The sequence below is a fragment of the Patagioenas fasciata genome, chromosome 5 (assembly GCF_037038585.1).
Source record: "Patagioenas fasciata isolate bPatFas1 chromosome 5, bPatFas1.hap1, whole genome shotgun sequence".
Taxonomy (NCBI): Eukaryota; Metazoa; Chordata; class Aves; order Columbiformes; family Columbidae; genus Patagioenas; species Patagioenas fasciata.
Window position 1 is genome coordinate 11842216 of NC_092524.1, and position 17558 is coordinate 11859773.

At 39.1% G+C, this 17558-nt stretch overlaps 1 protein-coding gene across 6 annotated transcripts in view; it reads left to right on the forward strand.

The window, feature by feature from the left end:
* Positions 1–12708, forward strand: part of DENND5A (DENN domain containing 5A) — a 73081-nt gene extending 60373 nt beyond the window's left edge. For all 6 annotated transcript variants that reach the window (XM_071808912.1, XM_071808913.1, XM_071808914.1 and 3 more), the window contains 8 exons: positions 761–882; positions 2697–2842; positions 3364–3482; positions 4629–4810; positions 5646–5728; positions 6560–6683; positions 7710–7878; positions 8558–12708. In XM_071808912.1, coding sequence (XP_071665013.1) covers positions 761–882; positions 2697–2842; positions 3364–3482; positions 4629–4810; positions 5646–5728; positions 6560–6683; positions 7710–7878; positions 8558–8741 — 1129 coding nt within the window. In that variant the 3' untranslated portion in view covers positions 8742–12708. The remainder of the gene's footprint in view (positions 1–760; positions 883–2696; positions 2843–3363; positions 3483–4628; positions 4811–5645; positions 5729–6559; positions 6684–7709; positions 7879–8557) is intronic.
* The last annotated feature ends 4850 nt before the right edge of the window (positions 12709–17558 follow it).

Below are 17558 nucleotides of genomic sequence, written 5' to 3' on the forward strand. Positions count from 1 at the left end.
TGATGTATCTTGGCATGCTCTTCTTTTATGTTTATTCACCAACACTAGCATTATTTATTTTTTGCATAATTAATGAAAATAGTGGAGATTGCTATGTACAAGTGAATAAGTTTAGGAGGATTTTCCAGTCAAAATTTACACTTGAAAAGGTTGAGATTGTAAATTCTTTTCAAGGTTTCTCAATTTCAAGTCTTGCAGTGTTAAATTCTCTAATGTGTTTGAGTCATTGCAATAAGTATGTAAGATTGTTTCCATTTACAGTGTGCAGAGGTGTTAGTGTCTCCACTAGTGAGAGACAGCTACTGAGAGACATCTTTTGGTATTCCCACTTAAAAGAAGTCACAGTTCTGTGTGGTGTTGCAGTCCTAGCGAAGAGTTTGCAACCCAGTAGAAGGGAACGGTAGGACTTTAGGCCACCTTTGCATATTTCTGATTTTGCTTACGTCAGGAGGTGTGTGCAGTGAAGCTGTTCCCTAGGAACAGGAGGCAGGAGAAGACTCTAAGACCACCCCAAACCTTGCTTTTGGAGTGTAGAAAATAGTGCAAAGTACTGGACTGATGCACTTGGGAGAATTCAGACTTGCAGAGTATTGACGTATCTTGGCACATTAAATACTGTTGGCTCTACCAGTATCGCTTGTCATTTGTAATCACTTGCACATTCTTCATAGTTTACCTAATAAATATGCACAATAGAAAACATTTCACTGAATGGATCTTGTTACTATGACAGATTATTTGTTTTGTTTTGTTTTGTCAGAAAACTCTACAAGCGTTATGCATTCCTGCGCTGTGATGATGAGAAAGAACAATTCTTATATCATCTCCTGTCATTCAACGCTGTTGATTACTTTTGCTTTACCAATGTTTTCACAACAATCTGTGAGTATTTGCTTTCCCTGGAACTCTGATTTCCAGATTTGGTGGAGTCCTTATCCAAAATTCTAAGCAGCTCTGACCAAAATGCCTTAATATAAAATGTAGTTGTTCTGCTTTCTTCCTGATGTCCATCTGTGTATGTTGTATGACTATTTCTGCAGTCCTCCCTGGTGGGCAGTAGTGTGTCTCTGCATCAGTAAAGGCTTTTGTTTCTAATTTGGTAAAACATGCAGCTTTAATCCTTTTAATTGGGCAAGGGTTCTCAACTGAAAATTTTGTGGTGGACTTGTTTGCATCATACTGAACAAAACAGTATGGATCATTCAGTATCAAGGTAAAAATATTAACTTAACACATGCTAGGAATTAAAAAGAAAACAAAAAAAACCTTGCCCTTTTCCATACTCAGCCTACTTTCTGATATGCTTGTGTCTGAGTTTGGGATAACAATAAGGGCTGCATCAGAACTCTGCAACACATTTAAGTACTTTTTTTTTTTTAACTAAAAACCTGGATGCCCTAGAGAAACTTTTAACCTATTGTTGCTAATGCTTAAATGTGTTACAGAGTTCTCATGTAAAACGGGGGGTGGGGATATGTGAAAGGACCCCTCTGGCCCCAGGGTAAGAGTTACCCTTGATGGCATGTTATGATCCATATTTGTGTATATGAAAGACAAAGCAGGCAGATGTCTGAGCAAAAGCTGTTTTGATCTTGTGGGCAAGTTGTGGACAATGCTAAAATCTGGTCTGCTGGATGCAGTTAAATTGTCACTTTAAGACTATCAGCATAGAAAATTAAAAGGGAAACATTTTAATTCATTCTTAAATGCTACGAGCATCGAGCTTTTAAGAAAATCCAACCACCAAATGCTTTCTTGAGGGCACTGACAGCTGAGGAGACATTGAGGGAAAAATGTATTAAACCCCTCAGTGGAAAAGCCGTGACTGTAATCCATTTATGCACTATAAAAGAAGGGCAGATTGCCAAGAAACACAGTGACCATTCAGATAATTGGATTTTGTTATAAAAGTTTGGTTAATAGGGGATTGTGCCTGAGGCACTAGGTGATGGAAGAGCGCACGCCTCCCGAGTCAGGGAAGGGCTGTAGTTCCGGTGATACTGCGGACTAGTCCCTGGAAAACCAGGGACCAGAAGATGTTCGAGCATGTGTGGTGCCGGTTGAGGGGGAAAAGTGTTTTATTCTTTTTAAGATCAAGAAGTCTTAGCATATAACTAAGAGCAACATGGTACAGAGAAGCCTACGGCATTATAAGATATTTTCACTGAATTTGTTCAACTGCAAGCAAACCCTCCAAACACAGGCTTTGCTTAGTAATTGAGTGGGAGTCAGTGTTAGTTGTGTAGTATGCACGCCTGCACACACAAAAGCAGGCAGTTTGAGTTGAGCGTTGAGTTGCGTGCTGAGTTACAGTGTAGTCCCGGGCACCTGAATATTCTGTCTTTGTCTTGCAGCTGGGGACAAGTAACCATCTTCATTACATGTTTTGAGGCTGGTGAATGAAAAATTATTATACCCATATGAAGACATTATTCCATCTGTATTTCTTTTTTCACTTGACAGTGTTTCTCTGTCAGCTCTGCTTTTTAATGACTGCTATGTGTGCACTTCCTGATTGTCAATCAGTGCTTGGTGTGCAAGTGTTAGCATGATTAAAATAGCAGCGCTGATGTTGTTTTAACATTTCATGATACTGCAGAATTATTTTATGACTTATCTTTCCCCACCTCTCTTCATTAAAGAGGTTACACAATTACCCTTCTTCATTTTTGAAGTGTTATTCCTTGTGTTTGCAGTGATACCATACCATATATTGATTGTTCCTAGCAAGAAACTTGGTGGCTCGATGTTTACAGCCAATCCTTGGATCTGTATCTCGGGAGAACTGGGTGAAACAGGAGTCCTGCAGATTCCCAGGAATATATTAGAAATGACTTTTGAGGTTTGTATTGCTTGATACAAAAAATGCTTTGGATGTCCTGTTTGTTCAGTTTTAAATTCTCCTCTAGCTGTACCATCTTGCTATACATTTCATGTATTTAGTCTATGTGGTGAATTACAAATTCTTCCTGTGCCTGTACGTAGCAAATTTGATCTATGTTTAATAACATGCAAAGCAAAATGACTGACAGATCCTTAGTGCAAGGATGGACAAGACTGTCTTTATAGTATAACTTTCTGTTGTAATGACTGGAGGTGTCATATCCTCTTCTGTTGGAAACAAAGAAGTCATTCTGCTCTGATTTTTTTTTTTTTTTTCTGTGTGTGCACATTGGGTAAAATTTAATGGAAAAATCTCGTTCAACTGATATTATCTCTGCTGGTCAGAATAGTATTTAACAAAACAAAGCAACCTGCCACTAAAAAGCCCAGAATCAATCATGCTGTCAGAAAAGGAAAACTACATTTCTGATTCCCTGTCTCTTTCAGTTTACTCTGACAAACTCTTTGTTTAATTTGCAGTGCCAGAACCTGGGAAAACTGACCACAGTGCAAATAGGACATGATAATTCAGGGCTGTATGCCAAGTGGCTAGTGGAATATGTTATGGTCAGAAATGAAATAACAGGGCATACTTACAAGTAAGTATCATCCTGACATTTCCTGTTGGGTAAGTAGAATTTCTGCAGGGAGCTGGCACAGTAGGACTTGTTTGATTAGAAAGGTCTTACCTCCTGGGATACTGTGTCTACAGCTGCTGTTACCTGAAAGCATAGAAAGGTCATTTGGCTTTTGGCATTAAACAAGTCACGATCCTTACAAAATTAAACAGAGTTTTCGGTTTGCAGGTGCTCATGTCTAGCCTCAGAACATTGGTGAAGAAGATGAATTGACTGTTGTACATCTTAAAAATAGTCTGCCTTGAGCCCAAGGAAGAAATAGCAAGTTAGAGCTTGGTGCTTACCAAATATGGGTGGTATTTTGTGTTAAGGTTGAGTGCTCTAGGTGTTATAGGAGAAACCTTTGGACAGAAGCTGGAACACAAGGACTTATGAGTGTTAGAAACCTGTGTTTGCACAGGGAAAGTAAAGGAATGAATTAAATTTATTTGTTAGGTACAGCATAGTTTGATGCCTTTTCCTTTGTTTAGAGAAACTGTCAAGCTCATGTTGATGACAAACTGGTAAGTCCACTCAGTTCTCCATGACAGTTTGTTTGTAACTAAATGAAGAGACAAGATTCTGTTTTTGAATGTTATTCAGTTTTCTGATTAATCTATTTAAATGACATCAACATTGGTTCATAGAAAGTGACGATGAGCAAGTGAGCACACATCTGATTTAATATCCCAATTTCAATAGATGTATTGGTGCTTTGCCACTTAAGGATATGTTTGGAGGTTTTTTTGTGGCTGACCTGCAATAAAAGCAAAATGATTTCACAACCCATCTATTCCGTGTTGTAGGTCTTCCCCTTCTACCTCTTTTTTCTATTCAGCCCTCAAATCATGTGCTACATGTGGGACACGAGACAAAATCTGCCACTATTGGCTTTGCAGATCATCCAGTGTGACACTTAGCACGAAACTTAGAACTGCAAAGCTGTTTTACTTTTGCTCCCTCTGCTGGCAAATGCCAAAACCAAGACTTTGTTGCTAGATGAGTGAAATATTTCTAATAACTATACTAGCAGAATTTGGGTTTTATGCAACTGCAGTTTAAAGTCTATGGCATGGAATTGAATCTGAGTTGAAGGTCTCGATTTGAATATCTCCTTTATGTTCTTAGGTTTCCCTGTGGAAGGTGGCTTGGCAAGGGAATGGATGATGGCAGCTTGGAGAGGATCCTGGTGGGAGAGTTACTGACTTCCCACACAGAAGCTGATGAGCGGCAGTGCCGGACCCCTCCTTTGCAGCAGTCACCAAGCATGATCAGAAGATTTGTCACTATATCACCAAACAATAAGCCAAGTGAGTGGTGGGGGATGTCCTGACTCATACTGTTCTGCATTATCACCTGAGGAGAACTGCTTGCAAACAGCACTGTAGGTTTTCTTGTGTGTTAGAACTGTAGCTTGGAGATGACCTGTGAAAACCCCTGCTCAAAGCCCAGCTATCTTCTGAGTTACAATCCTGAGCTACCTGTTCAGTCTACTCAAGTTTTGAAAGTCTCCAAGGATGGAAGGAAGATGTCTTTGGACTCCTGGTCCAGTGCTTAGCTGCCCTAGTTTTCTGTATTCTTGTCTTTCATCTGTGGAATGAATGCTGTGGAGGAAGGTAGAAATCTGCTGTCCTGTCTCTATCCTTCAGGAATGAAAAGGCTTGCTAGTGGTTTCTGGTCACAGACTTCATTTTTCTGTTGAGATCACTGGTCTGCGGTTGTCTTATTCCAGATAAATCAGGTGGTTACTTTGCTCTCAAGTGTCCCTGGGTTTACAGTGAAAGTATCGCAGGAAGTATTTCCAGGATGCCCAGGTTTGGTGGTCCTAAACAAAGCACATCTTTTCTTAGCTTTGGGCCCTGGTCTGAAAAGTCACATGATATGTTAAAAAAACCCTTTCCAGCTGTTGTGTTGAAACGTCACAGTATTAACTTCAATATAAAAACAATCCATCTCAATTTCTACCTCCTCCACAGTATATAAAAGTAGAATTGGATTTTTATTATCCATTGTCCAGCACCTTTTCACTAACAGCATAGGTTATACTGGTTCATGCCCTTTTTTGTGGTATACCTTATTGTTCATGTACAGGTATATTTTTGAAAGCCGTTACAAAGTGACTGGATATATTTTTGTATTTTGCAGAGTTAAATACTGGTCAGATACAAGAAGCTATTGGTGAAGCTGTCAATGGTATTGTCAAGCATTTCCACAAGCCAGAGAAGGAGGTGAGGAATTGTGTTGTCTGTATAGTGGCACTCCTGTCTTAAAACTCCTATTAGTAAGCATTGGAAAATATATAACAGAAATAACTAAACTGAATGAACAGCCATCTGTTTGAAAATTCCTTACGTGGAGCGAAAATGAGATACTGAGACTACACCGTTGGAATGGTACATCCTCAGGTACCTCTGTTTTGCTGCTAAGTGGAGCATTCTGTTAATTTACATGTTAACATTCTCGGAAATTGTGTTATTAGTCAAATTCTACTGAGGATTCTGCCTGCACCACTGTCAAGGCTGTTGCCTCCTGCTTAGTTGTTCTGGATTAACTGACGTTTTGTATCTACATGAAATACTGGGTAGGTTTTTTATGCCTGTTCATGTTCTAAATAGGAACTTGGCTTTTTTTCCTGAGGTTTAGAAATTACATTAAATGTTGGTTTTATTGATAAGCAAACAATCTGAGGCACCTGCTAGAATGGACCTGTGATCTTTATTATTCAGTAAAAGAAGAAAATATTTTCTTAATTTTCTGTACAGTGGTCATTATTGTAGGTAAAATCTGCTCATGATCTTGATCCTGGCCTTTCTGTGGCTTCATTTGGTGATGACAAGACCCTGAAGCTGCTTTCTTCAGCCTTGTTCTTAGCAAGTCCAAGAAAGTTTTGACTTGTGAGAACTGGGTCATTCTGTCTGGGGCCGCTTTGACAGTGGACTGTAACTTTGGGCATCTATTTATTTGAAAGCTGGTTTCAGTAATAGAAGCATGAGACACTTGTGTCCCGGGCTTCCAAATGGAGATAATAATTGTGCATGTTTTCTGTGTGTGCTCGACAGAGAGGCAGTTTGACGCTGTTGCTGTGTGGAGAAAGTGGACTTGTTTCAGCTCTTGAGCAAGTCTTTCAACATGGATTTAAATCACCGAGACTCTTCAAAAACGTCTTTATTTGGGACTTTTTAGGTAAGTATGAGGAAGACATACCAGAACCTGTTTGTGCTGTCGAAGCATATCCATCCAAGTTCCTTATCATTGCTGCTGTAGCTCAGCTGGTGTGAAGAGTGTTCTTGGAGGCATCTTGGCAGCTGAATTGCCATGAGAGCTCTTACCTCCTCGTGCTGGTGAAAGAAAAAGCATCTGTCTTCTGCCAAAGTTGTCACTGTACTTAATACAGTAACTCAATTTGTCCTTCTGGCAGTAATAGTGTAAAACAAACTTTATTACTGGAGAAGAATTAATTAAATAAGGTGGTAAACTGGCATATAGTAACCTTGTTCTTAACTGAGCATAATGAAAGCACTAAATCACATTTTTAAGAAGCTGCATTGCCTTATAAAGCACAACAGATAGATCTATTGCTATTGGTACTTAATGGACATTGTAATAAAGGGGTTATAAGCATAATTTTTTAACACAATGGTCTAGGTCCTTGGACATAGAGCTGAATAAATCAACTGGGTACACAAACACCTTTTAGAAAATGAATTGGTTTTGAGTGTTTGTGTTTTAAGTATGCACTTTGACATCACTCTCTTCCTTATATCATCTTTTTACTGTAATATCTCAGAATTCAGTAGATACTAAAACCTCTTTAGCACTGTTCAGAGGGAAGGAAGCGGAATCCCAGTTTTACATATGGGGAACACAGGACTGAATCAAAGAGAAAAAATAATGCTTAGATGTAATCATTCAGGAAATTAGTGAATGAGCTTTGAATCTAGGCCTTTCAACTTCAGCTGCCCCCTCCATAACACAGACACTTATGTTGATTTACCAGCTGTCCACTACATGCATCAGACAGCCATATGTATTTGTAAGCATGCTTATGGGGAAAGCATTATACTGAGGTGGTATTAAATTTAATCATCTAAATTTGAAGGTCATAGTGCCAAACTATTTTATTCCAAGCACAAAAGAATGATATTTCAGATATTTTAGGACTGCTGTGTGCACTGATGAAGCTTCATTATCTCCCACCGTTCTTTTAAGAAAAAGCACAAACATACTATGAGACCCTGGAGCAGAATGAACTGGTCCCAGAAGAGAACTGGCAGACAAGAGCCAGGAATTTCTGTCGCTTTATCACTGCTATCAACAACACCCCTAGAAACATTGGGAAGGATGGCAAGTTTCAGATGCTGGTGTGTCTTGGAGCCAGGTATAAAGAACATTATTATTAGTAGTAGTAGTATTATTAAAAGCTGTTGCCTATTAGTAAGATAAAGCCACACAACTGCTGGGTTGTGCAGTTTGGCTGTTACTTACACAGTTCTTTGATGTAACTAAAGAAGGATGAAGTGAACCATGCCTTGGCTGAGTTCTTAGGCATGTGAAATGTGGGAAATCTGAGATACAAACTCGATTATCCTGAAGAGCTGAGCAGCTGAATTGACAGAGGAGGGTAGTAGGTTGTTCTGAGTGGCTTCCCTCTCATGTACAGCTAAGAAGGTGGGAAGATAGAAACCCTTCCATCATTGAGGCCTCTCCAGTTTATAGCTGGATGAATGCCCCACCTTCCACCTGCTCATGGTACGAGGGAAGCTGAGACCACTTAGGAAGCCTCTTGACACCAAGGGAATGGAGGAGACTTGTGACTTTGGGCCTGCTTGGGACTTGCAGGCCTCCTGGGAACCGTATCTTTTGACGTGAGGGGTGGAAAGCCTAGAAACACGTCTCTCGTGGATGCTCTCTGTTTAAACTTACTCCCCTTTCCCACCTTGTAAAAGCATGTGGAAGAGGTCTGTTTAGAAGGCAAAGAAGAATAATAATTTAAGTGAAAATGAGAAATTAACTTAGCTTTATTTTTATTTCCAAATTGCAAATTGCCACTTTGTCAGAGACCACCTTCTGCATCACTGGATCGCCCTGCTCGCAGACTGCCCGATCACAGCACAGATGTATGAAGACATAGCACTGATCAAGGATCATACTCTTGTGAATTCTTTGATTCGAGTGCTGCAGACCTTGCAGGAGTTCAACATTACGCTGGAGGCATCTCTAGTCAAAGGAATAGATATTTGACTGCTCGTCCCACAGAAAAAAAACTATCTTCCAAAAAAAAAAAGCAACAAGGAGTGACTCTCATTAGTATGCAAAAGTTCTGTCTGCCAGTACATTGTATCGTGAACTTGTTCATGGCCCTAGAATGCAAGTTTGACTTTTCTTCAAGGAAACTCCAAAAATAGTACAGGCAAATGGATAGAAGCTGTAAACTCAATGTAAAAAAGAGGATTTTGGTATAAATCTATTTTAGAGTTTATTTGCTGATTTGCTTTTTACACACTTTCATGTGAAAGAGATAGAGATGAGTATTGTGCAGCTTATTTTAAAGCTGCAGTATTTCCTTGCCATAGAAAATGTGCAGTGAGCCTTTCAGCATTCTGTGAACTTGCCTTCAGATATGCTGTGTGTCATAGACCCCAATGTATACACTCCATTTCTGCTGAGAAGGTCATTCTATAGTTTTTAAACTAATATTTTATATATTAACATTATTACCAATGTTTGATTTTTAATGTATTGGATCATGTTCTGCTGCAGGGGAACTACAAATCTGATGTGTGCTTTTTAATGGCTCCAAAGCACTGATTTGTCAACAAATCATTTTTTCCTTTATTTTTGTTGTCAGTATTATTTTTAGTGAAATCCGTGAGACTGAACCATGAAATGTGCAGAGATCAAAGTAATATTTTTCATATTGGTACGTAATTGCACAGAAGACATTAAGGGTGTTTTTAACAGATGCTTTTTATTTATTTAACCTTCATTGTGTTTTGTAAGTTTGTCTTAAAAAAAAAAATAAATGATATAACTGGCTGTATTATGTTGCAATTCAGAATTTACAGTGCAGTCCACTTAAATTAAAAACCTGGAATAATTGTTCATAACTCAAAAATGTTTCCGCTTGAACCAGCCTTTTGAAGTTCGAGATGGGGTTGCTGCTGGTAATTCCTTAACTGCTAATAAAGAGGGACTTGAGTTCCCCAAGCACCAGATGACTAAATAAAGATGTTTACGCCCCCATAAAATAATAATGGTATACCTTACTAACAAATATAAGGATTTCTTAATTTTTCTGCTAAGACACTGAGTAGTCAGGTTTTTTCTCTTCCTTTCAATGAATATGTCTTGGGTCCTGTTGTCACAGTCTGCTTCATTTGGGATGCTTTTGTTTTTAGCAGAGAAAGCTTTAGTCCACCTCTACAATAAAAGACAAACATTTTGAAAGTTTAATTTATTGGAGATCTGGAACTTGGCAGATGCCTGAGGGCAACTCTGTTCATTTGAATCCTCTGATAAAAATCTCTTTGAAACGAATATGTGACTTAAGAACAGCATCGCAAATTACTGTACAGAAATTCAGGGCTATGTGTTTAAGAGGTATTGTCCCTGTTTTGAGAAGCAGAGTCCAAGTTCTACAGTTCATCCAATGTTAGAGCACCTTTTCTTTACCTACAGTTTAGCCACATCTTGTGATAGTCTTATTTCCATAATTGATGAGTATAGCACATGTATTAAATTTTTGACTATTTTAACTTTTGTCCTATTTATTTCAATATTAAACTGAGATGTTCCTTTGTCACTACTTGTCAGAGCAAGATTCTTTTTTGGTTTCACAGTAGCATTAGGAAGATGCAAGGACAGTGTCCAAGCCACTTCTCATGCCGGGTAGGTGTGAATTGTTTCACAGTCTGGAGCTTACAGGAGCATTTCACACGATTTTGTGTGTGCAGGTTGGTGGTGGTATTTTATTGTTGTTGGTTGGGTTTTTTTGGTTTGGGTTTTTGTTTTTATTTTTGTTTGTTTGTTTTTGTTTTTGTTTGTTTGTTTTTCCTCCCAGCTTTGGAAGAGCAAAAAGAAAACAGACATACTTTATTCTGAGAATTTCACATATTCAACTTAATGTGTTGGGATAATCTTTATATGCTTGCCCCAAATTGCTTATTTATGTATTAATAATAGCAAACCCCCACCCGTTTTACAGTGCTTTCAGCTACATTTAAGATGACGTTACTAGGCCTGTGTATTTCACAGGGGATATGTCTATGTAAGAACGGAGGGTTGGATTCATTATTTTGACCTTAACAGATTACTTGATCATGTTAAAATTGTATCTTTCATAGTATTAAGTATAGATTAATTTTATCTTGCATGAGGTAATTAGCCCTGAATTATGGTTCTTTTGTTTTTTTCCTTTATTCTCTTTACACAAATTCACCTAGTGTGGAATAATACCATTGGTTTAATGGCTTGCTTTAATGTGGATCTCTTTGGCCTCAATTCTGACAGCTGGTGATACCTGGGATGGACACAGGCCGGGGTTTACTGGTTCCCCAGTGGTGGGTTCTTTGAGCAGGACATGAGGATGGAGCTGCCCAGCAGTGAGAGCAGCCTGTGTGCTGGCTGTCCGCAGGCAAAAGGAGGATGCAGAGTTCATCTTCCCAGCTCCTCGCTTGCTTTGTTTTCACAGGAAAGACTTCTCCATGACAGACCCTTCCTGCTTCTCTCACAGGGGTCTGTGCTTAACCCCGTTAGGATTCAAAGCACGTTTTGCTATGGACTTCCAAGTCTGGAAAGATTTGCTCCACTGAGAGACCAGTAGAAGGTTCTGAAATGCAGCAGGAAAAAAAGATGGTTTTGTTTTATCCAGAGGCCACCAGGGAAGGCAGGATTATCAAATATAGCTATGTGGTAGTCTGTGCTAGGGTTTTGGGAAGAGATCTGGCTGGCACATCTGGGATCAGTTTGGTTTGCAGTAGCAGCCGTGATCCCTACCACAAACCAGCCTACTTGTGTCACTGATGCAGCGAGCACTGGTCCTGCAGAATCACGTTAGGATCCAACACTTGCTCCTTCCATGCCATTCTGCTGAATTGGATGACTCTGTGCAAGAACAAATGTATAATCGTCATCTTTTACTCTTTAGAGCTTTGTAAAATCCATCTCCCTTTTTAAAACTTGCATTGTGTTTTGTGTTCAGAAATGAGCTATGGTAACCTTTTTCCGTTACTTTTCTAAAGTAAGGGAGCAGGTTTGGTAGGTGCAGGTTAATGTGGCTATGCTCTTTTCTTGTTTGGGTTTTTTGGTCACAGTTAATGTGAAAAGATATATATTTTATTTTTTTTTTAAACCACACACACACATTCTATAGAGAGAAATATAATGATAAAAAGTAAGTAGTGCATAATGTCATAAATATATTGGCCAAAATATATTTACAGGCTGATACTCAATTTGAGGAAAAAAACGAACAGGCCATCACCTATCAATTATTTATGCTTCATTGTGTAACACTGTCAGAATTGATACAATGATACTTTATACAAAAAGAAAATGCAAATTAATTAAGACTTGGTTTAAATCTAATGAAATACTATTATGAAAAGATTATATAAAAAAAAAGCCTTTACCTGCCATAAACTTTAATTATCTGACATTCTGTAGCTGAAAACATATTTGTGAATTGAAGACTATTCCACAACTTTTTCCATTACAAAGAGTATTTTTCAAATGGGACCTACTAGCTGGATGATCCGTATTTTTATGTGTTTTGAATTAATGAATATGTTAAGATTTCTGCAGTGAAACTATTCAGAGAGAACCTTTTCTGTATATTGTCAAATGATTTTTGTCTGTAGTGCAAGATACTATAGGATACTTGAAAAAACTTGAAGATATTGTACATGTACTTCACATCTTTGTAGTTCTTTATTTTATACCTAGAGATTGGCTGTTAAACTAAGATAAAGCATCATTACCTTATAAACTATATATTTTACTATGTGGGGAAATCACTGGCTTTTTTTTTTTTAAAGGATGAGCCTTGAAGTTTACATTATAATGACTAAACCAGGTACTGTTTTCCTTTTTTTTTCCCTGTGACATTTCAATCCATTTGAGATTAAATGTGAATTGGATATACAAAACAGTTTTACAGGTGTAGCTCATTTGCTGAATTGCAATAAAATTTGTCTTCTAACATGAAAAATAGCATTTATGTGCTATTTTCTAAAGCCTTTTGTCATAATTTGTCTAATCAACTTCTTTGCCTGACCGCAGGTAGGTATGACACTTGAGTGTCCAATTTCAGGAGACTCTTTGTACAGTTTTGTATCTGATCTGTGCCTTCCTCCCTGCACCTTCTCATGAGCAGTTGTCGGTCAGTCTGCCATCAGCAGAAGAGACTCAGGAATCAGGCGATGGGGAGAACAGGAAGGCGAAGGGATTAACACAGATCTTGGGAAGCATCTGTGAGTACACACACACACACGTGTACTGACATTTCTATTAGCTTTTTGTCCTACCTTAGAACAACTTTTGGTCCTAATAACCAAATTTAGTGAAGGTCTTTACATTTTATGGTCTGAAAAATAGTTAGTCACCTGTATGTACCATGTACTTGGCCTTTATGTGAGAGGATCCATTCAGAGAAGCAGGAACTGTTGGAAGTGTAACTATCTGATACTTCAAATACAAGGTTAAGTGAAAATACAGCAGTCCTCCACCTCTGATATTCTGACAGCATCTGTAGCACACATGTGTGCCCAAGCATAATTGCCTATATTGCCTGCTTCCTACTTTTTAAACCCCTTTTTTACCCCTGGTAAGATCTAACCTGACAGGTAGTTCCAGAGGAGGAATTACTGGATGGAGGGATGGTACTGGCACAGAGGCAAAAGTACAGTTCCTTCCCCCTCCATTTTGGAATGGTTTGAAGTACATAATGATGTAGTGGAGCTCTGTGTGATCGTGGTTCATTAGATACCATTCTGCTTATCTCACCTTGAAACTGGGTCTGCCTACCTTACTGTATATTAAATCTAGCTTTTAGGCTTGAGCAGATAAGTAAATAAATGTGAGTGCAATGCCTTTGCAGGTATGCTTTTGTAGCCTTTTCATTGCCTATGTCCTCAAGTCTTGTATGTCAGTTGTGTGAGAAGCAGGGAGACCAAGTAAGTTTTACTCACTTCCATCAGCAGGTGAGTTGGACAAGGGGGGCCTTCAAAGGTCCCTTCCAACCTCAGTTGCTGATTCTGTGGTTCCTCCACATGTACAATGACAGGAACAGGTAAGAAAGCTGAACGCTGCTTTCCTGATGTTGTATGGTTGCTGCCATTCCTTACTAGCCCAGTGTCTGCAAAAAAGAGCTCATCCTCCATGTGCACTGTTTTTCCTGTGGTTGAGGGAGCTGCCATCTCCTTTGTCAGCTCTAGCCAGAGAGACTGGCTTATTCTTCTGACCTGCATGTTAGTAACAGCTAAATTCTGCTTTGACAAATTGCTGGTTTGAAGCTGACAAATGCAGAAGGTAATTTTCTCAGCCTGGTTCAGGTTAGAGCTGTTCTGAAGTTGGTGGGGTTCACTCTGTCAGACTGTACGAGATCATCACTGGATATTTTAAACCATCAGCGAAAATGCAGAAAGGAAGGAGTTTCATGATGCGAGGTATCACTGCTTCCTTCACCTCTCTCTGTTTCCCCTGCCCCCCCCACCTTAGTCTGTGGTGGAGGCTTTTTTTAAGTAAAACAAACTAGAAAGTGTCACGATCTTTCTTGAGGGAACCACATCAGTGTTCCTGAGCTGCTGGTGGTTCTGCACTACTAACAGCTGATGGGGTCATCCTGTGGGCTCACTGATGCTGAGGGAGAACTCAGCCTCCCACATGCTCTGATGTGGTGCTGGTGGGCTGAGCCTGGGACAGGTCTGGGAGGCTGCAGTCATGAACTTGGTACCTGCTGCCAGGGGTGCCACACTTGTCTGAGATGCCAAAAATGCCTCGTTTGGAAACTGAGACCATCTTGGTTCCCTGGACTATTAGACCTGCTGCTTCTAATTCCTCTGCAGGGCACTACAAGGATGGACGTGGGACAGGCCTGGATGGAGCTGTGAGGTGAGTATGGCTTCAGAAATACATTTGATTCATCACGGGTGGCCTTGAATCTTTCAGATTTCCTTCAAGAGGAAGGAACAAAAAAAGAACAGGGGCCTTGGTGAGAAAAATGCGTTGTGCAACTGCTGGGTTCACGGTGCTTTTCCAAATTTCGGGTCCAAGGTGGTTTTATAGGTGATGCTTATTAACCTCTGTTGGTGAGGAGAGTTTGGGGGGAAGACAATGATCGTCTGTGGACTAACTGGCCCAAACACATGGACCTGCAAATGGGCTTGTGTTATGATTTGTTGTAGTGATGACTTGGAAAGTTCTTACAAAGTACAAATATTGAAGAGCTGCACCCAACAATCTTTGTCTAAAAGTTACTGCATGTAGCAAAAAGTCTTATTTTTTCACTACTACCTCAAGATATATATTCATTAATAGAACATACTGTATTCAGTCCTGCAATAAACAGGAACTTTTCTTGATTTCAGTGACAGTGGCTTTTTAAGCTACAGATCCTACAACACTTAAAATATCACTGATGTATCTGATGTTTGTTTTAGGGAAGTTTTTCTACCCGTAGCATAAAAAGACTTAGATAAGGAGTATAAATTGCATGGGAGGGTCTTCTAGACACCCTGTGGGCAGAGGAACCCTTGATTTCCTCTCTGAGATAAGCCATGTGCAAGTCCTGCTCCCAATGAAAGCCACAGTTAAATTGCAAAACTGAATGCTGATTCCTGAAGGTGTGTTATGTTTAACTCAACAACCTATTTGGTAGCTTGGAAAACCCCTGGATACTTAAGATAGAAAGTCTGAGTACAAAAGTTTGAGTGATTAATTTCAAAGGAAAACAATTGTTCAAAACCCAGTATACATACAGTGATGAGTAAGATATGTGTGAAAAGCATTGGAATAATTAAATATTTTGAAGTATTTCTTCACTTGTCTGTCTGCCCCTTTCCCTTTTTTGTTCTGGCATCTCCACCCACTCCCCAGTTGTTTTTGGCTTCTGTCACAAGCACTCATTATGCTCGCACTGTCGTGTTAAATTTTGGGTCAATATGATGCCTGTTGCTCAGCCCAGCAGACCCACTACTTCTCGCTACAGTAACGTATAAATGAAATAGTAATCTTCAAAAGCAGTCTTCAAATAAGGTTTGCTTATAATAACATGAGAAAATTTAACAAGGATTATAAAGCATGAAGCAGTTTTCATCCCAAATTTTCAGACTCAGGAGATTAAGCACAGAATTTCTGGAGCAGTTTTTACATCCAATTACTCGCTGGCAGGTTATTCTTTATCTCTCAATGTGAAGGAACTTCAAGTGATGCTGACTGTGGAGGGCAGGGGAGAATTCGGATCTTGGCTGTGTGGAAGGTCCTTTGGAGCAGCACACACTGTTTGTAGCAGTGTTGTGTTCCTGGCAGTCCAAAGGGATCCAACAGCGTTAGTGGAAGGAAGTTTGAGGTTTTGCAAGATTATAAGGTAGCACACACCTTGGTACAATTGGAAAAAGCAGATGAGGTTTCTGATGTGCAGCCTTTCTCCAAACATAGACCAGCCAAACCTCTCTCCCCAAAGCATCTGTGAAACATAACTCGTGGGACTCTGGTGCACACAACACTGAGAAAATTCAGTTTGAGGTTGAGATACTGTATATTATTGAGATCAGCAAATACTTTGCTATTGGTTTTAGGATCTATATGCATAATATGTGAAAATATCTTATTTGCATATACTTCTTGCAGATATTTACCAGTAGCTATTTTCCTCCCTAAAACTTTATGATTTTATTCTATTTTTAATTACTGAAAAAAAACCCCAGTGTTATTTGGGATCTCTTCCTGTTGAACTGCTCCTGGTATGTTTGTTTTTCTTTTATCATACTTAAATTATTGCTGAAGTTGTCTTAAGAATTTTTCTAGCTTCTCTCTCCCAGTAAAGATCTTAATACCCAGTGCGGTCATCTGTCACTGTGACCCTATAGTTGAATAGAAATAGCTAAGAAGGCTACAGAAAGACGACTGACTTATGTCTGAGCTTCTGTCTGCTCTGTGCCTTTGAAGAGATATTTTAATAGCAATTCTTCATCATAAACAAATGAATATTATATATGAAATAATAGCTAGGATCCTTCACAAAGCACTTTGAGATTTGTGTGTAAGAAATGGTTTCATTAACTAAGATAAAATTAATACTGTTCCTGTTTGTTTTCCAAGCTGTGTTGAGACCTTTTGATCTAACTCGGGCATTTCCAAATATTTGCGTGTGACTTTATATTTTAGTTTACAGAAGTAATTAAGATGCTTTGCTTTTACTGTGTTTCAGAAAGCTTCAGTTATTTGGGAATATGACTCTTCACTCTCCCTTAGTGTTGTTTGTTTTCTGCTACTCTCTTCATGTGTAGATTTTATGTCTTTTGTCAAATCTTGTGATGAATTTTAATTAAATGAATATTGGTCAAGTTCATTGAGGAACCTTGACTGGAAAGTGCTTAAAAAACATAACAGCTTTTCTGTGAGGTAGCTTGAAGTCACACGCCTCAATGGGAGATGGCTTCTATGTGCATTTGGGAAACTTGTTTGTTGAGACATCTTGACTGATAGCCCTGGAGGAGAGGTGTGTGGTGTTCCTAAGTATGATTGTTTATTCATGTGAACATGGAAACTGCCGAGGTCTTCATTCATTTATTACTTTCTGTTGGAAAGAGAAGCTTGGTCTGTGGTGTGGGGCTGGAGAATCCTTGGAGTGTTTAATGAGCAGCTTTATGCATTTATAGATGAGTTTGACTAAGACTGAAACTGTCCAGAAGATACAATAGGTTTTTTCTCATTGGATTTTAGAAGAGAATAACTTTGATCGTTTCAAAAGCAATGAAGCCTGATGCTCCAGTGAGAAAGGAAAGTGGTAATTTATAGCTACCATTAAGGAAACAAAGACAAAGACTGAGGGAAAGTTTC